The sequence below is a fragment of the Aulonocara stuartgranti genome (assembly GCF_965226115.1).
Source record: "Aulonocara stuartgranti genome assembly, chromosome: 8".
NCBI lineage: Eukaryota > Metazoa > Chordata > Actinopteri > Cichliformes > Cichlidae > Aulonocara > Aulonocara stuartgranti.
In genome coordinates, this window is record NC_138959.1 from 7,486,432 (window position 1) to 7,508,653 (window position 22,222).

General features: G+C 39.1%; 1 protein-coding gene across 1 annotated transcript in view; it reads left to right on the top strand.

The window, feature by feature from the left end:
• The first annotated feature begins 1,667 nt into the window (after nucleotides 1–1,667).
• Nucleotides 1,668–22,222, top strand: part of cox10 (cytochrome c oxidase assembly factor heme A:farnesyltransferase COX10) — a 33,658-nt gene continuing 13,103 nt past the window's right edge. Inside the window, exons 1-4 of the mRNA XM_082543923.1 lie at nucleotides 1,668–1,792; nucleotides 3,029–3,171; nucleotides 3,357–3,753; nucleotides 4,664–4,788. Of these exons, the coding sequence (XP_082400049.1) occupies nucleotides 1,762–1,792; nucleotides 3,029–3,171; nucleotides 3,357–3,753; nucleotides 4,664–4,788 (696 nt within the window). The 5' untranslated portion in view covers nucleotides 1,668–1,761. The remainder of the gene's footprint in view (nucleotides 1,793–3,028; nucleotides 3,172–3,356; nucleotides 3,754–4,663; nucleotides 4,789–22,222) is intronic.

The window sequence follows — 22,222 nt, forward strand, 5'->3', positions numbered from 1 at the left end:
ACTGTTTTATTAAAAAGTATTGACTAAAGCCAATCTGAAAAATAAGGGCAGTGAAGAGTGCATCTGGCAATTTTTAAAGTTTTTTAAAGCTTTTTTGTTCAGTTTTCTGTCATGATGATTCCACTTAGATCTGGGTACTTGGGAGGCCTATCCATGAGTGATAGTATTCCCCAGTGTGTTTCCAGATATGGTTTTACTGCATTGGCAGTGAGTTTGGAATCAATATCATGCTGACAAAAAAGAAGTAATTGCCAGTCAGACACTTGCCACATGGTGTTGTTCATCGGGATTCAAAATCTGATGGTACCTCAAGTTTCAGATCTGGTTTCATTACTTTGTAAGACCTAGCATACCTCGGTCTATTCTTCCTATTTCAGTTTCCACAGCTCATTATGCTAAGTTTTTGGATAACATGCCTTTCTCTTTGTCACTTTATGTAGGATTAGGCAATGTAACAACTACAAATCTATTATCCACTAGTGAAATTGGGGTACATGATGCTCTGTGCTGAGTCTGCATAATAAAAAGAGGGTGTGTATGAATGCAAAAACTTCAATATGAAAAAACTCTATTACTGGTTTGCTTTGTGTACAGATTTATGGAGTGGCAGGGTGATTTTCTAGCGTCTGTAATGAATAAAGCTACTTTTTATGTGCTTGATGATTTGGTGGACTGCCTCTATGTGATTAAGAGACTGAAATAATGTGCATGTTTCTTATCTGATCTGTTTTTTCTAAATAGTTCTTTCTTTATACTTCTTTAATGACTGAGCCTTTGCAGGATTGATAACCAAAGGCTCCACCATAAAACATGGAGATTAGATTGAAACGTCTGATTATTCATTCTGAATTATTCTTAGACACTAAAAGAGGTCATCCAACTAATTAGGTTGCCTTAGTTGAGGGTAACATTGAAAAGAGTTGATAACATTTGCAAGCAGAATATTTTATTGATATTGATTACAAGGCACTGCATGCATGACATTATGTCTGGGAGCTGAGCCTGAGCCTGAAACCTTACTTGCTTAAGTAATGCAAGTGTCAGAGTGTCAGAATATCAATGGGATGTTTCGCTCTCTTTATTCATATATATATATATATATATATATATATATATATATATATATATATATATATATATATATATATATATATATATATATATATATATATATATACGTATATATACATATATATATATATATATATACGTATATATACGTGCCTTGTATATATATACGTATATATACGTGCCTTGTATATATATACGTGTATATATATATATATATATATATATATATATATATATATATATATATATATATATACGTATCGAATTTCCCAGAGGAACCCACCCGAGGGATTAATAAAGTTCTATCTTATATATATATATATATATATGTATATATATATGTATATATATATATATATATATATGTATATATATATATATATATATATATATATATATATATATATATATATATATATATATATATATATATATATATTAGCCTGAGTTTAAAAATATGTTACAAGTAATATATGTTAAATATTATTTGTTATAATAACTGCACCAGTTTTAGGTGAGATTGTTGGTGTCTTAATACTAACCTCTTACGTGCCTGCGGTTCGTCCAATCTCACTTCCCTGTTTAACATCTCGTCCCCCGGAAGTACTTGTTTTTATCTAAGGAGGTCAAAATGGCGACTCGCTGCATGTGAAGGGGTCGTAACGGGAACCGGTTTTATGATTCGAGATCATGTATAAAACACCATGTAGCAGGCTGTCAGGTAACATGCAATAAAATTTGTATCTGGTTCAAAGGGACGTTATTTTCAGCGCAATTTTAATCTGCGGCGGCTTAAATCAGCTCTTGATGCTAAGGCATAAGCTAGCTCACTAGCTTAGCATTTAGCTAACTAGATGCAACTGAGCTGTAGGCAATAGGCTAGCATTGACCTTGTTTATAGAGGGTATGCGCCCCAAGCAGAAGTCGGTCGCATCTACAAAGGGGAAAAAAGGCTATATAGCGACTGTGGCTATTATTGCACCTGCGGTGTCAAAATACCGAACGTTTACCCTTAAGAAGAGTCAATATTGGACATAACTTCGATGCTTCGCCAGTCGGTCTAAGGACACTGTCAACAGCAATTTAGGATAACGTTTTATCCACAGTAGGATTTGCTGTGTTCGAGCTATCGTATTTAATGAAAATAACAGTGAAAGTGTTACCACTAATGTGAAAGTAAGTTTGGTGGGTCGGATTAAGTTTTAGGAAGGCTAGTAGCATAACGAAATATATATCTCTGAGTTGTGGCATTGCATCAGTGGTATGAAAACCACGTCAAAGGCTGCTGATTGTGTTTTATTTTATCTGTCTGTCCATCCATTCATTTTATTTGGTCATTTCCCCCCCTGTCCATAGAGTAAATGTGCTTTTTCCTCATGGTTTCTAGTATTTCTCACAGTATTTGTGGCAGTAGGGTGTGAGCACAAAAAGATGAACACCCATGCTTTTTAAAACAAATAGTAAAAAAACAAGTAGCAATTAAGCAGTTTCCCTGCTAATCTCCAAATCCTTTTTGAACTGCATGTAGCAACAAGGTTGTTTTCTGCTCTGCAGCCTTGGTTAAACATATAAACCAAGTCTCCACCTGCTGCAAATGCAATTTAGTGGTCTTAGAGCTTGCAGCAAACCTTCTGATCTTTACAGCCACCAGACAAGCGAATATGACCACACGTAGCTGAATGACAAAGATCACCACCGCACTGAGCAGGTTACCTTGCCAGAGAAAGACACATGAGGTGGGATGAGCTAGCTGGTTAAATTTTCAAATAAGAGCAATGGGATTGTGCAGTAGTAAATTGACTGTGGTGTTCTCTTGGATGCTGAAATGAGCAGCAAAATGTATCTGGGCAACAAATGTAGGAAAAATTTTGATTAAAGCATGTTTTAGTTTTTAATGACCAAGAAAATCTAACCAAACTGTCACTTTTAATAATTTTATGTCTTGCGTTTCTTGTAGGTTTTGTTGGTGTAAGTGTGAAACAGAAACTAGCTCGAAATGTTCCTCGATGCAACCAGATTGCTCGCAGCCTTATTCAGTTGCACAGAAGAGATCCTTCAAACTGGCTGACGTATCAACATTTTAACTTCCTCAAACGTCAGGTATCATCTTGTCGTCTTCGAACGTATTGTATCTCGTAAAATCAGTTTATTAAACATTTTTGCTCATCGTTAATGCTGATTTATCCCAGTATTCTGAGGCTAGCAGAGTTTCTTCTTTTGCCTCTTTTTTGCCATTAGAAAATATTTACCCAATAAGTCTCCTTGCTTTTGTTTTTTCCCCCCAGTATGTTTCAAAGAACACGAGTGAGCTTCACCAGCGAGCCATCCCCAAACAAGCACCCGTCCTGACTATTGTGGATGAGAGAGATGACAGCGTTGAAAGACAAGTGGAGCGAGTACCAACCATCAATCCTGCAGCTACAGATGCTGGTCCACAGGCAGAGGATGCAACCCATAAGCCTCAAGATAAACTCTCCGTCTTGAAGCACACTGCAGAAAATGCAGCAGCGCAGAATGTTTCCGTTTCCCATATGACTGGAACTCCAGATGAGCCTCCACATGTCCAGGTTGAGACTGAAGAAGAAAAACAGGCACGTCTAGATAGACAGTGGAAGCAGCTGAAGGTTGATAGGGCTGACTTACCGGATATCTATGCAAGACTTTCAAAAATTAAACTAACAGGTAGAGTATTCAACACTTACTTATATAGTTTATTATTACAATATTAGTTGACTCAATATTCAGGCTGTTCTAAATACTTTAAAAAGCTTTTCCTACTGTTGGATTCATATTAGGGAGGAGGGATGTTTATGTTGTCATCTCAGGCACACAACTCTGGTTTTGAGCACAGCAAACTCACCTATCTGGTTTTGAGACCTTCTGTTTGATAGGGGCAGCCAATCGGGAGAAAGCTGAACTAAAATGGCTTGACTGGCTCCACCAAGGCCCAGTATAAGAAGATAAAGGGATTATTTACTGTGAATTGTGCAAAGCTAGAAGTGATGATGAACTAAAGGAAATAACATGCAAACACTTACCCGACATGCAAACAGAATCACTGACATTGTGTAAAAATTGAGTAAGTAGAGAACACCAGTCAAATAAATAGAAAAATGTACAAGATTACTGTGGATGGGTTAAATGTGCACATAGACATGACTATGTTGTTGTGCTTAGTAATATAATAAACAGGGATTCGTGCCAGTCATTCAGTGAGTGAGTCAGTGGGACTGATCGTCTTCATGAGATTCACTATAATTCATTTCCCTCTGTATCGGAATGGGTTATAACAAGAAATCCGTCACTTTACATATTTAAGTGGAGCTTTGGAGCAATTGGAATTCAGTAGTTTTAATACAAGAACTTAAAGTCATTCTATTAGTTTTTAGATAAAGTGCATGGAAAGGGGCCTAAGCTGAAATCTAATGTGTTGCAGTTTGTCTTGTCCTACTATGTGCTTTTCCTTTGTTTACACTGAATCAACCTTCTAGGGATGTTAAATGTTTTACATATTATTTTGGAGAGATAATACTCTGAGAAACTATAATGGATTATGTTGTTTCTTTTCTTTTTATCACCTTCGTTATTTCAGCTCTGGTGGTTACAACTGCAGCTGCCGGCTTTGCAATGGCTCCGGTGCCCTTTGATCCAGTCATGTTTTTCGTGTCATCTTTGGGAACAGGCCTTGCCTCTTGTGCTGCCAATTCAATTAACCAGGTTTGTTTTCTTCTTTCAAACATATATATATATATATATATATACACACCTTTGTACATATTAGCATGTGGTTTTTACACAAACTAAGAAATTCTAGTCATCATATATGCATTAAAATCATTTGAGCTTAAACAAACATTGTATCAGCTTTCATAGTTTGGCAGTGAATTTTAACCAACAACTCGTCAATAAATTGTCATTGAGTATGCAGTTTAACAAGCAGCAGTTACTCCTGTGTTAATCTCAGCTAAATTTCCTGCAAATACAGAAGTCCCAGAAAGCAAGAAATATTAAATACATGGGCTGTTTTAACTGCTTCAAGAATCGCAGTAAACATTGCAGATGTTTGTGGTCTTGAATCACTTTGATTTTTAGTACCAATTTCCTTTTGGAACAAAAGTGACCCGTCACAGAACTGGCCTGATATTTGTTGGCCTTGAAGTTGTGTTATATAGTTTTTTTGTAGACATATTATGACAACATGAACGTGCCTGTTGACCGAGACCCACATCCACAGTTTTCTTTTTAAGTTGTTTTAAGAGATGTTCCAAAAAACGCTAAACGGACCAGCACATCCCCTTATTTACCCAGCCTACATTCCTCTTTAGCTACGCATCTCAAAAATGCATTGAGCTAACTGTAATGCTATTATTAGTTCCATGCTGAAAGCTTTTTTGAAGGTTTAAACAAAGGGGAGCTAGTGTACTTAGACACTTAGAATGCCTAAAGTAGGGCCTTCTCTTGCTCTCTAATGTTGATGTTGTACATCGGAATTCTCTCTGACTTAATAATATTCACATAATGGGTGACCTCTTCTTCAGCCCTGGATTGAACTGTGGTTAGTGGTGTTCTTGGCCTATAATTTGACAAAGACCTTGATTACCCTGCAGGTTCATGGCCTTGAAACAGACTCCCCTACCCCCACCCTGGCTTCCTAGCAGTGTGATTCAGTCATGTGTTCACTGTTTTGCAACAGTGAAATGCCAGGAAGTCAATGAGTTTGTAATAACACTGATCATCTTGAACGTAAACTTGCATTGTGCCATTTAGGTGCAGATGTTTACACGGTTTTGTTGCTGGGACTAGGGCCTGAATAGAGTCAATCAGTCCATTGCTAGGGTTAAAATCATATTGTCTGTGAAACAGAACTGACTCCTCGGTACACCTCACACTAAGCAGGTGTGTAAATATCCTTGAGGTATTTGAAAAATGTCTCCCTCTTTCCACGCCAAATAGTTGAGCCCAGGCCTGCACTCCTAGACATTCATAGCGTTGAGTGATGCAAGAGGCGGCAGCCACTGTTCGTGCCACGCGAGTCCCTGTATTTGTTTGCCCTCCTTGACATCCGTCCTGTCAATCTTCATTTATTCCACTAACTCGGCCTGAGGTTAGGCTACAACTTGGCTTCATATTTCACTGAAACTGCGGTATTTCCCTTTAGTGCCTCGATCTACTTGCAAATTGAGTAAATGTGTGTTAAGACCTGAAAATACATAGAATTAAGGTTTCTATTGTAAAAAAAAAAAAAAAAATGGAAAAGCAAAGAATAAAAATCACAATTTTGAGGAGCAGCCTAGTATTGTCATTTTTGAACCCTAGACCTGAGAAAATGCAGTTGGATCCACATCACGCCCCCAAAATCAGTCATTTACTTTTAATGAATGAGTCACTTTTTTCTCATTCTACGTTGACACCACAGGTGTTACTCTGGTTGGCTTAATGTTCAGGTAGGACCTCAAGGCACTTAGTCTTTTGCATTCAGAACTCCCTGAATTCTTTGTGGCACAGAATCAACAAGGTGCTGGAAACTTTTCCCAGAGATTTGGACGCCTGTTGACATGATAGCATCACACAGCTGCTGCAGATTTGTCAGCTGGGATGATTTGAGCTTTGTGACATGACATATCATACTGCTGGAAACTGCCATCAGAAGATAAAGGGAAGGACATGGTCACCAGCAATAGTCTGGCAGGCGATGGCATTTACACAATCCTCATTTGTGTGCCAAGAAAATATAAATATGCACTATACACTGCCAGTATGAACCACTGAATATTGTAGCAGAAAGGCTCATCAGATCAGGTGAAGTTTTTCCTTACTTCTGCTGAGCTTGTGGCAATTGTAGCTTCAGTTTTCTTTTTCTTATTGACTTACTGATTATTGACGTAGCACCCTTTGCGATATTCTCCTCCTGTAGCCTCTCCTCTTCTCCTTGCTGCTCTTATGCATATATTGCTTGTGACAGGGGTTATTTGAGTTACTGTTACTGTATCTGTGCACCAACAACTATACCACTTTCAAAGTCCCTCATCTCCTTCGTTCTGATGCTTAGCTTGAACTAAAGGCATTGGGTTGCTACCGTGGAATTGGCTGATTACATATTTACGTTAACAAGCAGATGAACAGGCCACTAATGAAGCTACCAGTTAGCGTACATTAAACATTCAGGCCTATTCATTATTCACACCATGAAAATGCTTTTCAAGTTCAGAGTTCATTCTGTTTTCAATCTCCTTTTGAGCTCCTTTGACTTTAAAGAACCTCTGACTTACTATTCATGTATATTCAAAGGTGGCTCAGGGACTTTGTCTGGTTAACTTCACACAAGAACCTGATGATCAAAAACAGTGGCATCACTGTAGTTGATCCCTCTGTCTTTGTGTGCCACTGCTTGAGTGAGATCGTTGATTTCCCTGCATAATGTTACAGTCCTTACTCCCATTACTACAGGTTTGCAGAGATGTAGAGGGTGTAGAGATGCATTCAAGGATGACAGGGAAAATTGTCAAGCACTATGTTCAGTGAGTGGAGCAAGAATACCCCTTGTAAGCTTGATGGCTGCACAGGTTCAGGTGGCTGCAGTCTTTTCTTCCTAGGATTCCCTACTGAGTGGCTTCTGACTGATAGATGAGAGGTATGTGGGGTGTATATCTCTGCATGGAAGGATAAAACGGTCTCAGAAGTGTCATGCATTCCAGGTAATTGCTTTTATTGTGGCTTTCAGCTGTTTCAGCATGACCTTGAATGTGCATTCCTTGTATTTACTTCCGCAACACATAGCAGGCAATCCCTTTTTGTCCTTTATTTTGAATGGAAAACACTGCTTCTGACTGCCTTATGATAAACTGATCTCCCAATAGAAAGCTGAATTCCTACCCATCAATCTAATTGGCCAGATAGTCAATTTCTATTAGTCTATTTTTCCTGCAGCATACCCTTACAAAAACACAAACTAATTGTTGATTTAAAATGATAACTCCTTAATTGTGAATTTGAAAGAGGCTGATATAAATGTCGTAACACATCTCCCAGTTCATTTTGCCTTATTAATGTGGGAAAAAGTGTCACATGGAAGAACGTATAGTATTTTAGGAATGCTTCACATGGTTTTTGAAGATAAATACACAATGTCGTGTAAGGAGATCCCGGTGGCAATATTACTCCTCTCTGTTTTCACAAATGGCCTTGAGTATTTAAGCCTGAAATCCATCAGTGTTTACTTTGAGCCCAAGACATCCCTTTTTGTGGCTAGATGCTGGGTATGTGAGCCGGATCCCCCACACAAGTTGGATTCATTCTCCTTCTTTATCCCTTGTTCTCTGTGGGCACATTTTGCATGTCATCATAGTCTTAACTGGAAGGAGTTTGCGATGAGCTTATTTTTTCAGACAAATTAACCACCTGTCTTTAAGGGAAGTTGACTTTGAAGTAGGTTGAAAGTCATGCAAGCGGAAACCTTAAAAGGTGATTTAAAAGAAGAAACACTGTCAGAAAAGCAAACCTGTTTAGTGTGGTTTGTGTTCGTTTTCCTCGGCTCGGCTGGTATAAAAAGTATGTGGCCTTCTACAGACAATCCAACAGTTGTTGTTTGTTTTGCTTTGTTTGGAGGAGAATGTAATTATATGCACAGAAGCAGCTGGGATGTTGTTTGTTATATAATTGCCAGCTGCACTGTCACTGCCGTCATACTTTACACCTCTTTCTAAGATGTAACCTCACCTGGCTGCAGCTGAGCTCAACACCTTGGTTATGCATTTGTTATTGATAATCCAGAAAATCAAGGAATGGAGAAGACAAACATCCCATCTTCTGATCTCCTGTCTTTAAAAAAATTCTTTTCATCTTAAAAATACTGGGACTTCACTAATAGTGTGGTTAGCTGTGATCAAAGAACTTTTTTAATATACAAAAAGTAAATCAAACAAAAGCTTGACAGACAAATCAAAGCAGATAGAAACTCTTGTGAAGATCACTTCCGATGGATTCTGCCGCTCCGCCCTAATCCCTTAATGTTCAGCATCTGAAGAGGCACAGCAGTATGACCACAGAGTTGTTGAACCACCTTGAGGGAAGGAGGAAAGTGCCCCGAGGGAGAAAGAAATGCTTTGGCAGAGAGAGCTTGAGTTGAGCTATCAAAAGCAAGGCTGGGTTTTGTCCCACTTGGAAGTGCCCGTAGGGCAAACTGCAATGTTGTGGTTTCTTTTTAAGATGTTACTCTATTTAGGAAACTGACGGAAGGGTGTAAGCGCTGGAAGTCACGTAACAATGGCGTTTTGTCGTCTAGAGTTTCCTGCCACAGTCAAAAGGCTTAATGCTGTCATGTCTGTCATACAGTGTGGTCCAAGAGCAAAGGGATGTAATTATTTGACCTTCCAGTTAAAGTAGCTTAGATTTCCAATGAAGTCTGAAAATGAGGAATGCTTCACACAGACTATACTCTGTAAGGAATGACTACCTCAGAGGTTTGCAGCTTCCTCTTGAGCAGAGTGTCTGTGGTGTTTACACTGTAGCTCAGATTAGTTAAAATATGCTTATTGCCGGGGTCACGTAACTCCTGGACCCCACACCGAGAGCAGCAACTGCAGGTGTTCCAGCTGTCATCGGCTTCTAGTCTGGCCACTACTTCAGCTAATTGGATAATTGGGTCAGATGAGAGTTTGAGGCTAGAGCCTAAAATACCGAGGGGTGGTCTGAAGTCCCCGGCAGTGTAAATAATATAACCCGATATGGCCTTTTACTGTCAAATAATTACTGCTCAGCTATTTTGGCAGCATCGTCACTTTGTGTGTTTGTTTTGATGAAAATTCAAGCTGGCTTTCTCTGCGGCTGACTGGTGTCATTTCTGTCTTTGTTAAGAAGGCACAGAGTTTTCGTTTCTGCGCGTCTGCTCTGTGGTGAGCTGTCTGAGGCTGGCACGCACAAGCGAGCCCCCACAAGCCCCCTGCCCATGCACTCCACACACTTGAAGCTACATCCTTCTCTCATGTCCTGTGTAGGCATGCATTATTTACCCTCGCAGCATGCTTCCTTCTCGATGCATCTTGGCCAGCCCTTTTAGAGTAGATTGGTGCATGACTGAACACACGCACAGGCTGTGCAGAGAATCATGTGTTACCAGTGTATATAATACAGCTGTGTATGAATATGTGGTTAAATACGGTCTAAATCACTTTGAGTTGGTCAGAAAGGCTAAAAGAAAACTATATAAATTCCAGTCTATTTCCATTTCCGTGTAGCGGTGTGTTTGGTTTGCTTTTTCCTAAAAATTTTAAAATACAATACTGGTTAAAGGTTTTGAGCCACTTGAGTCATTTCTTTATATTTTCATTCCAAGGAGCCAGACTTTCTTGGCATTTGTCGTTGTTGTCTTTCTGAAGTTCTTCCAGAAATTTTCTTTGCTGCTCATTTTAGTCCATCCTTGTACCTGACCAATTTTAGAGGATAACACAGTCTGACCAGCATAAAATAGTATTTTTTTGCACAAACAAGGTGATTCCCAGGGCACTAGATGAACTGCCTTTGAAAGAAGAAATCCTGACAGGGGACCTGAGAGATGAATCTGTCCCGTCAGTTTGATCCGTTACACCAGAACTGGCTTGAAAATCAGTGGCAACTGATGAAACTTATGAAGTGATTATTCCAAATTTGAGATTTTTGTTTCAAATTGTCATCTACATCTACAAAAGAGGTATGTAGAGGCACAGTAGCCATCTGTAACACATAGTAGAGGCTCTGTCATGGTTTGCAGCTTCAATGCAGTGGTGTTGGAAATTTTGTCAAAATTGATGGAATTCTGAGTGCAGAAAAGTACAATCATTTTGATCCGCTGTGCAGTACCATCTGGAAAGTGTCTGCCTGACAACAGCTTCAGCATGGCAGTCTCACTGCCAGTGCAGTAAAAATTGAACCGGATATAAAAACACCATCAGTCGTGGATTGGCCTCCACCTATGCCAGACCTCTCATTATGGAATTAAAGGCAGCCATCATCCAAAGAAGAGCTTTGAATGTCCTTCAAGAAGTCTAAAGAACTGTTCCTGAAGGCTGCTTAAAGAAATTATGAGAGTTTAAACTGTTATATGTATTTCCACGCAAGTTTTCAGACGTTTTAAGAAATGGCTGCACCTATTTCCTGTTTTACTATCAAAATATAAAGAAATGGGTAATATGACAGTGGTGAGAGCTTATTCTGATCCTTTTCACGTTTCTAAATGTACCTTTTAATCAGCAGAATAACAGGAATTGATTCTAAATGATCTGTTTACACAATGAAGCGTCGTCATTTTAACCCTCCGTAACAAGCAGAAGCACATGCTTTTAACAATGAAAGAACTCCAACGCAGCCCTCTATTTCAAACGCGTTCTTACATGCAGTCTTATTCTGTAGCTAGCATCTGTGTTTTGTTTGAAGTGGCAGTCATCTTTTTAATCATGTTTATCAAAAGCTTTGGATGTCAGATTGGTATGCTGTCACCTGTAATGTGATCTGAATCAAACCAGGAATTTCCCTTGCTTTATACATATTAGGTCTTGCTTTGTGGTATATCTAATGTAATCCATAATGTAATCTGAGTTTTTGAACTACTCTGATTTAATATTTTCAAGCTGGTCCTGATTAAAGTCCTGAAATTGCACTTAGTTAAATTCAGATAACCTCAGCATAAAAAAATGCATTTAATACAGTGTATTCACTCAGTGGGTAAGTTTAAAATGCTGGCTCCTAATCTATAATTACATCCATCTTGGAAGTATTTTGCAGAGCATGTAGCTCTTTTCTGTGCATAGTCCAGCTATTGTAGTGTTCAGAAAGCAGTCAGACAAATTACTGTAGTTATGTAAAATCAGTAGATTTGAGTCCCTAAATAAAAACTATCGGGCAGTTCTAAACTTTAGAACAAACTAAAGTTGTCCTCTTGTCCTTTATGTCCCAGTACATTCTTGCATTTTCTTTGGAAGGATCGCTGTAGCCAACATAACTGAATGCTAAGTCTGTGTGTCAGAAGGGTTGTAATACCAGGATTTCAGCTGATACATTGTCCAACTGCCTGCTGGGTATAATGATTGGGGAATTTTTTTAAATGTAATTTTAAGATATTTGCTAGACATGTTATCAGACTACTCTTGCCATGGGCTATACTTAAATATATAAAAATATCTCAAAATCACACAGTGAGCATTGCTCAAGCAAAGCATATAGTCTGCAGGTGGTCTTTTATTTTGAAAGTTGACCAGATTCTTTTTTTTGTTTTATTGTGCTTCTGTGTCTGACTTCCTGTCTTCCTAATTTGCCCTGTGCAGCAAGATGTGACACGTATTTAAAAGAAGAAAAGAAAGGCAAAAGTCTCCTATTTTTAAGAAGACAGAATGTGTAGCTGCAAGTGGAATACTCCTAAAACACAGTGTAGCACGTCGGGTGAAATTGCAAGGATTGTTGTTCCATCCCTCCAGTTTCGAGGATTGGAAATAGAAAGCAGCCGAACCTGTTTTTTCCCAGGGTTACCCTCGGTTGTTAAACTGATTTCTGTCCATTTATTTTTGTTAATTACAAGAGGCCTAAACATTTATCCATATATGTAAACATGCAACTGTGGTTCAGTGGACTCCACTTGGTATAACCTTTATTAGTTTTGCTGTGTCGACACAGAAAAAGCATTGCTCTCCTGTCTGTGCCATGTAGCAGGTTTTATGATGGGTGGATAGACCAAAGGATCTTTCCTCTGTTGACAGTATGACTGAAACAGTGACACACTCAGCTGACGGTCATTAGATCTGCTTGATAGCTTTGGCAATACAGGTGAAGAGGAGCCTTAATCTCTCTCATCCTGTGATGAGTTGTCATCCTTTTCTGCATCAGTTCAGAATTGTGACTCTGTGTTTATATCGTCATCTGCTAAAAACAACAACGATAATAGTTATACAATAGTTACTGCAGTTGTAGCTTCATTGTATTTATTGTATGGGCTGAATGTTCATTTATTGTCTGTCAAATGATTTAGTTTGTAACATTTTGTTGACTGCTTTTACTAAGGTAGAGGTCAAATGCATTGAGGCTTTTGCTAAGTGTGCATTTTAACAAGAGTGGAAAGACACCCCCCGCAGATAAACCACAGCTGCCATTCGTAAGATCTTGTTTTCCACCAGTGCATTTAAGACAAAAGAGAAAGCTGATCTTTGACATACATACTTTTTGGCTTTTCCTTTCGACGGTCCCCTCCAAGCTGTTAATTCAGCCCGAGAGAAAGAATGAAAATTCCTTTTTAATTGCCTAGCAAGATGGGACCAAAAGGACTAGATGGGTATCTCTCTGTTAGCGCTGGATTAAAATGAATATTTAACTAGACAGCCCTGTTTAATAGTTAATTTCTTTAAAGCCTTTTGTCTTTGTCAACTGTGGGGTGCCAGTCCATTTCAAACTGTACAAATGGATCTCTTGTAGCCTCAGATGGGAAACAGATGCTATCCTCTGATAAAGTCACGAAGGCTAAATCCATCTATTATATGCCCCAGAGATAATGAACGAGATCAGGCACCAGCATATACTGCTGCCAGGCTAAGTATTTGTTAAGCTTAGATACAAGGATTGATAAAATTCTAGTGTCTAATGTCCACGGTTTGTTTGTGAGTTTGTTCCTTTCTTTTAGAAGAATTTGCCAGCGTTGCAGATCCAACAGTACCTTTATTCAAAAGCTTAACTTGACTGCGTTGTGTGCGTGTGGCCAAGAAGTTGTCTGTGTTATTACAAAAGCCTAATATACTCCGTGTTTCTCATTTTAAAGTTACATTTAGCCTGAAGCTTTAAAAATGTAAGTTATTTATGATGTGGCTGTTACATTTTCTGTTCTTCTTGTGTATCTTTCATCTGCTGTAGAGAGAATTAATTGGTAAGTAGGCAAACCAAACTTAATGAAGTAAATGAACTGTAGGAAAGGTTCATTTATAAGGGCTTTGGCAGGCAACAGCCTTACTCTAATGAAGCACTTGTGGGGTGTTAATCTTAGGTGCTTTTCTATTGATGTGAATCCCTAAAAAACTACATTTTTGAGTCAGTTGAAAGCTGCCTCATTAAAGAAGATCAGTGCAAGAGTGAATTTAAAGAAGTACTGAAGGCAGCTAAAGAAATCTCTTTGTTGGTATCAGGTTTCTTCAAGTTGTCTGTTTTGTTTTGTTTTCATGCTTGAATCAAATACGACTTAATTCAGTATTAAAAACCAAAACTTTACATTTATCTGGTTGACAGACCGGTGAGTTTACACATTGGTCAGGCATTTTTCATCCATCCTTAAACAATTCACAAGTCAATAGTTAATTTTATGTCATTTTATGGGCACTTTTCCATTTTCACAAGAATTTCTCTGCCCAGAGTATTGATCAAATTTTAGTTAAATGACTTCTTAGTGGGTTTAATTCTCATGAGTTTCTACATCACAGTTAAACTTCAGAGTAAAACTTACAAACATACACTGATATATAATGTATTTCACTTCTTCACTTCTTCTTGTGAACAACCTATGAAAGAAAAAGATTCTTAGCAGACGCGACAACAAGTGTGATCTGGCCTTTTGTCCAGATCACACTTGGGTGATGCACAAACACTCACGTCTGAAGAGCTTTCAGTGCCACAGCCTGTTAGTTTAAACACACGTCTCCACAATAGTTGACTTCACTCCACGGGATAACTGATGGGCAGGTGGAGCACCTCCTCTCCACCTTCCTGATTATCCTTTAGTTTTGAACAAAACACTGTGATTATGGGCTTCAATGACCAACATGGCAAGATGCCGACACAGACAGACCCACACGCAAACACACACCTCAACACCGTCTGGCACCAATGAGCCTTTTTCCACTCCTCACGCACACACACATACTTTTGGATTCATTTAGCAGTGACAGACCTAACACGAGAGTAAATATTTTTAACACCAACTGTAACACTCCATCTGTTGTGTTTAATTTCTCAGTTGCTATTAATGCTTGCAGTTGAGAGAGGGTTTTTTTTTTTTTTTTTGCAGATCGTAGTATCTGTGGTATCTGAAAAGAAGAAACTAAAAGAAGCCCTTGAGATCTGTTTATTGTGTCGGTGCTACTACAGATAGTGTCATGTGCATTCATAAAAATCAAAAACCACACCTGATTTGTAGAGGTCTCATATGTCTGCTATACGAGACCATTCCTCTGTTTCACCACACTGAAATAGATTGAAGACAGTCCTGGCGGGCTCCTCATTTTTAGAAATGACCCTCTCTGCATTGCTGAACATTTGCAAGTTGGAGGCCAGAGAGTTGCATGCCTATTTATTGAATGTAATGTCACTCGGAGACAACTATCCCCAGCCCAAGTGTTTTTTGTTAAGCTGAGCTCAAAATTACCCATTCTGGCATGAACCAAGTGAAAGTATCATGACAGAAAAAGCAATGGCTTTGCAATGATGTGGAACGTCTTTTGTGAGGCTAATGTTAGTCAGATGAGAACATACTGTGTGGTGATATGTACTGCAGCACTTTCAAAACTGTGACAGAGAAGTGAATAATAAATTTGATGGAATGACCTGCTGTTTTCAGTTGGGTTTTTGTTCTTCTTTCTTTTCCTTACTGTGTTTAGTTGCTGGAGGGATAATTGAACATGTGGATATAAAGACAACTCCAAAGCTCACTGATATTTATGCTCTTTATATTAATATGTTACAGGCTTTTGGTCTTATTTAGACATAAGGCAGAGAAATAATTCTTTAAAAAACTGCTTTGTGCATGATTGTTTCTGGTTTTACAGCTAAGAAAAAAAGAATTGTTGTTTTGGAAGGCTAATTAAAGTAAGGAGTCTGGGAAATGCATATTTAGAGTATCTGTTTTCTTAATACATCACATTTATGTATTTGTGTGTTCTATTTTTTCACCTTTAAATGCAAGTTTTCCCTCTCTATTTGAATGTAACTTAGCCAAAGGCAAGTAGGAACACTCTTTGTAATGCTGAGATCCATGGATAATTAACAAAAGCAGCCCTGTTTATGGCGTGCCCGTGAGCCAACACTGCATGCTAATTTGATTCAAACCGAGAAGCTTTTGGGGCAAGGGCATCGTTGCTGGAAAACAAAATGGTTCCCAACATGCACCAAGATTTTCCCCTATGCTTATGGTGTTGTCTTACATTCTCCAGCTTTTTTGCATTTTTCTCTAAATGCGATGAAGAGTGCAATTTTTTTCCTTTTTAAATGCCACACGGAGGGTTCAATTTCCAGCCATTTTCACAAAGAGACATTTATTATATTTAATCTTAAGATAAACGAAGCTGTGCCATGCAGATTGACACCGAAAGATAGCCAAGTCATCTCAGACAGGGTCTACAAAACCCTGAGTTGAGCCACGTTGGACCGTTTCCTATACAGCTGTTGCTCTGCTTCTCACTGTCGGCAGAGAAACTATTGCATCTATTGGAGAAAAGTCCTCAGAGATCATTTTGCTTTGCTGTTGCATAGTGCACTCTGTCTGCTAAGCATTATGAAGACGTCGCATTATTATCAGGAACCCCAGATATAGATTAGCTTAGTTTGAATAATTGTTTTGTGTGCTTTCAGCTCCTGCACATATTTGAAATTTAAAAAGGTCTCATGCCCGGTCTACAATGACTGTTATTCTGGCCATATTCACCCAAAGTCTTCAGTACTTCATTATGTAATCACAAAGGATAAACTGAACAGCTGAAAAATGCCACAGCTGATATTTTGCATATAAAAAGGTTGTTTTATGTGATCGTGGTTGCCCTTTTAGTTTTGCTCATAATGGTCTCATTTAAAAGCAGAAATATCCTCCAGGTCTACTTTGTCATTACAGTTATTACCATGCTAAAACTTAACAAAATATGGGGCAAGAAACAAAAGAGAAAAAGATCTGATAATTAGGAAAGCCTTTGAGTACATAAACTTCATTAGCGCTTGTGTATACTTTTAAATCCATGGATATTGACAATGTTATACAATCACTTACCACTTCTTGCTTACTTACTGCTGGGATGGAGCTACTTTTGCCTTGAAACTGTCTTAATTTTAGCACAGACCCAACAAGGTGCAGCAAACTTTCTCCAGAGAATTGTGTTCCTATTGATATGATGGCATCCCGCAGTTGCTACAGATGTTTTGGATGCACAGATCTCCTGTTCCACTGCATCCCAAAGTTCGATTGAGATCTGGTGGCTCTGGGGGTCATTTGAGTACAGTGAACTCGTCATGTTCAAGAAACCAGTTTGACATGATTTGAGCTTGGTGCATTATCCTGCTGGAGACTGTTATTCCAGTACGTATGCTGTGATCGTAAAGGGATGGACGCGATCAGTAACAATACTATGGTGTTTAAATGCTACTCAGCTGGTACTAAGGAGCTTAAAGCGTTTAAGGAAAATATCCCACATGCCATTAAACCTCCAACACCAGCCTGAACCATTGATAAAAGCTAGATGGGTCCATGCTTTCATGTTGTTTACATCAAATTCTCACCCTGACGTCTGAATGTCACCGCAGAAGTCATCAGACCAGGCAGTGCTTTCCTATTTTTCAGTTCTGGTAAGCCGTGCAAATCGTGGCCTCAATTTCCTGTTCTTCGCTGGCAGGGGTGGTGCCTACTGTGGTCTTCTGCTGCTGTAGCCGATCTGCTCCAAGGAAACAAGTGGTTGTTTGAGTGTCTGTTGCCTTCCTATCAGCTTGAAACAGTTTGGCCAATCTCCTCTGAGCTCTGGCATCCACAATGCATTTTCACGTTTTTACTGACAATGGTCTGCACACCTTGAGCGTGTTTGCGAGGGACAAAATGCTCCGTTTGACCTTCATACGGTTGTCTAAACTATGTCTACATGACTAAATACATTAAGTTGGTTAGATGTTTGCATTAACAAGCAGTTGAAGTGGCTTTTTTTGGGCATGTATCTAGTGCCACGCAGCAAATGCTACGATTTATGTGGGTGGTAGCACTGCAAGGGCAGACACAAGACTTAGTAAGTCTGTCATGCTTGTGCTCGGATATGACATTTTAGAGACGCGTCAGTTCACCTCTTTATCCTCCACCCGTCATTCCTCTCACCCGAGGAAGCTATTATTCTGTGTTGGGTGTGTGATAGTTAAAAGGATCTTTGGGCATTTGATGACACGGCAGCCTAGCAGACTCTGTCATGTAGTAACTGCTGATTACTGCTTACAATACAGTTCAAAGTGTGCGTCCCTGGGTGTATACGTACATATTTGCTCAGGCTTTGACGTCTCCATTCATTTCTTTCAACACCTTATATGAGGTAACACTTTTTGTTTTCCCCTCACCTGGGAATCACAAAGGGATGGTGAAATCAAACTTGCTTTTTTATCATCTCTACACTATAATATCACTTGATTGCGTGTTGCTGTACATCGCAATAACCATTTTCTCTCTTTCTAGTCTCGCCCGTAAGCATCACTTTTTCATCCCACAAACAAAACTGGTGTAATCGCTCAATGTAGCCCCCATAACATAACTCTGCTTTGAAGGGGCTTCTGTAATTAAGGCTTTGTTGTCATAGACGTTCCCCTAAATTAATGCTCATGGCGGTTTGTGTTATAAGAGAGCTCACTTGATTGTTCAGATTTAATTCAGCAAAGAGTCTATCTGTGTCTGATTATGCGTGCCTACATGCTTCCAAAGCAAAAGATGTGAATGCATAAAAAAGGGCTTTTAACTGTAAAGGCTGCACCATTAATATAACCTTGTAGCGACTCATTCAAGCAGAAGGACGTAGCAGCTGCTGTGTTCCCATTCATTTTACACCCACTCAACTGTAATGAGTTTCAGAATGATAGACATCTAAAAAAGTACCCTTAGGTGGTTATACCCTATATGTGTGTGTGCATTACATGCAAAATGTATCAGATCCAGTGAATTAAACATTTAACATCTATAGGCTGGAATTGGTACTAATGATACCCGGTAATAGGGGTAATAATTGCTTACCATGAGACAGGGTGAGTAGGGGAAATATGGGTCTGATTTTCACCAGCATACAATCATAATGGCACTTTTTTAAATGTGTCATTGGGATTTTATTAATACTATTATTCAACATTATGGTTTTAATGATAGGTATTGACTTACAGTTTTTAACTTAACCATTGGTTTAGTGGCCCAGGGCTAGTAAAAAAGGAATACTTGGCAAATTGATTGGCCATCTGCTGGCCCTCAGATAGTGATGGAGTTTCCATTTATCAGTTCACCTTTGAAGTAAGTTAACCTTGAATAGCAAGTAATTTTGAGAGACAGTGTTTTTACATTAAAGTATCACTAAAATACTTCAATATACCACCCATGGTTTAAATGAGAAGATTAGCAAGTGTTTTAGCTGATCCCATTCATGCCTCAGTTGTTTCACACAATGATCGCAGAACTAATTTAACAAGTAGCTTAACTAAGTTAGTCTGTAGATGAACTATATGGTCATTGAGATAGCTTGGAGCAGAGTTGGAAAAAAAGGTGTTTATGTTGAACACAGCTTAATTTATTATCCATACTCTGTGCTCTTTAATGCTATTGTGTTTTTTTTTTTTCAAATTCAAATCAATTGTTGAGTCAGGCACAGTAGTTTCATATCTGGCCTTTTACTGTATGACACCTAATTAGTGACTGGTTGTCTCACGTGGACATACTGACAGATTTTTTGGGAAAAAAACAGCATTTAAATTAGTTTAAAAGACTAAAATTGAATGCTGATGAGCAGATATACTGTCTGTTTGGTTAACCAGCTTTGTAGTTGTTGCAGCCAAGTGTTTATGCAGCATTCATTCTAGGGTTTCTTTATATTGTGTACCAGTTGACATGTTAAACCCCCTTTCCTAGTAAAAAATTAAAGCCTGTAAATTGACATTTGCTGATAATTCGATGACAGTTAGACAATTAGACACATTTTTGCAGTCATGATTTTAACTTCTCCTTGAGAACCTGTGCTAGGGCTCATAGACTCTACAAGTTGTGTTGTGCCACATCCTGACAGGAAGAATATTTGTTGCTTTCACAGGACAGATAGTTGACAGCTCACTTCTAACCCATCAAGATGCTAACTGGTTGCTTTTCCACTTGAGAGGATAGTGAGGGAGATGAGGAGGCACAGATAGAGAGACACAGTGAGAAGGGATGGGTCTCGGGGGTAAAGCTCTGGCAGTGGAGGAGGACAGACTCTGACAGGAACTTTGTTACCCTGTTTACACGCTCTCCTCCTATTTGCTCCAGCAAACAAGATTGTCACTCACGGATAAATAATTTAGTCCCGCTGCTTCTTGCCACTGTTTACTGTCAGATCCCTTGCATTGCGTGTATCTGCATATGTTCTGCCTCCAAATACACATAGTTCAGCTTTTTCCTATTGTGTTTCCTGTCGCTTTAGAAATGTCAAACTGAAAAGGGGGGGCTGCCAGATGTTATCTAAGACTGACAACCACAACTTTTTGTGGTTTATAAGCACGTATGTAGCAGTTGAGTTATGCTAAACATATTGACGCTGGTATGGCTAACTAGGTATAGCTGTCAACCTATACGCTGTAAGGTGAATGTAGAGGCCTGGGTTCCAGCCCGGCCCTGTCTTTCCCCTGCTCTTCCTCTCACCTTTCTTGTCCTCTTTCCAAAGTTCTATTCCAACAAAGATAAAAAGAAATGTATAAAAGACTAAAAATATATATATACATCCTGCCTTTTCTTCACAAATGTGACCAGTTTTAAGTTTTTCTTTAAAACCCGTATCATCTTCCACCCACAGTGCTATGGGTAAATAGGGAAGTACGGCTGTAAATAAAGGTCAGCCTTGTCTTCTTCTCGTCCTCATTTTGATTTGAAAGGCTTGTTGAATGAGCCTGTCTAGAGATGAAGAATGGATTTTACCACAGGTCACTGCCACAAATACAAATCTATCAGAGGCGCTTTCATATGTGTCCGTTCCCTATTCTATTTTCCTAGCATGTATTTCTTCCAGATCGAGCCGTATCTGAGCCATATTGAAGCAGGCACGCACACACACACACACGAACGAACACCCATTCACACTCATTCCAGTCTTCCTGTGGTCAGACACAGCTGCGGACGAAAAATCTAAACACTCACATTCTCTCAAACATACACATGGTCATGCACATGTCTCTTTTTCAACTGCACCCAAACTGTTGAGAGGCTTTCAAACTGCATGTCATGTCAGTCACACCCTCACAGTTACTTCCAAATGCACACTGATGGCGGAAAGGACTGTTTATTTCTTTTTAAACAAGACCCCCCCCCCCCCCCCCCCCCCCCCCACACACACACACACACACACACACACACACACACACACACACACACACAGCCCAGTTCTATGAATTCAGCTTTCACTATTTTATTTTCCCACACTTTGTGAGACTGAATAGAAAGCAGTCAAGTGTGCCCAAAGTTAATGGTAATCAGAAACTGGACTGAAATACCCTCATTAGTAAGAATGTTAACTTATCAAGCTGAGACTAGCGATATGGCTGGCCAGCTTTCCAAAGGCATTCCCCTTGTTTGCATAGGTGTGTGTACTGTAGAGTGAAAGTAAGGATCTCACCCAGCGTGGTCAATATCTAGTTCTGTGAGAAATTATACCGACCCCTTCCTACTTTTCTACTTGGAAAACTACTGGGAAATTCATCAAAGGATAGAGCCGTAAGTCCAAGTTTAAGGATTTTACATTGTATAATATTTTAATGATCTGAACGTATCACTAAAATCGCAAGTTTACTGATCTTGGGTGCTATGCACTCTTTCTGAAATCTGTTTGTGAGAGTGGATGCTTTAATCCCAAAGGTTTTCTCCTCTTCAACGTCTCCCCGCAAGAGTCAGTCTTGTAATCTGAGCCCTCCTTCACACTAGGAGGCACTGTGGCCTAGTCATAATACAGTGTAAAAGATGAAAATATTGATAGTTTATGACACGCAGGGAAAGTAAGATGAACTATGGCATCACTTCTAAACCCATATTCCCACAATGCTGGGTCCTAGCAGCTTAAACCGGTCTCCTGCGCACAACAGAAATGGATAACTCATTCATCTTTAGTTGTGCAGCAAAAACTTTCCTTCTGGAGGCAAAGCAGCAGCTGTCAAACCCTCCTTTGATCAAATGAATTAGAAGAAAAACATGTATGAAAAATCC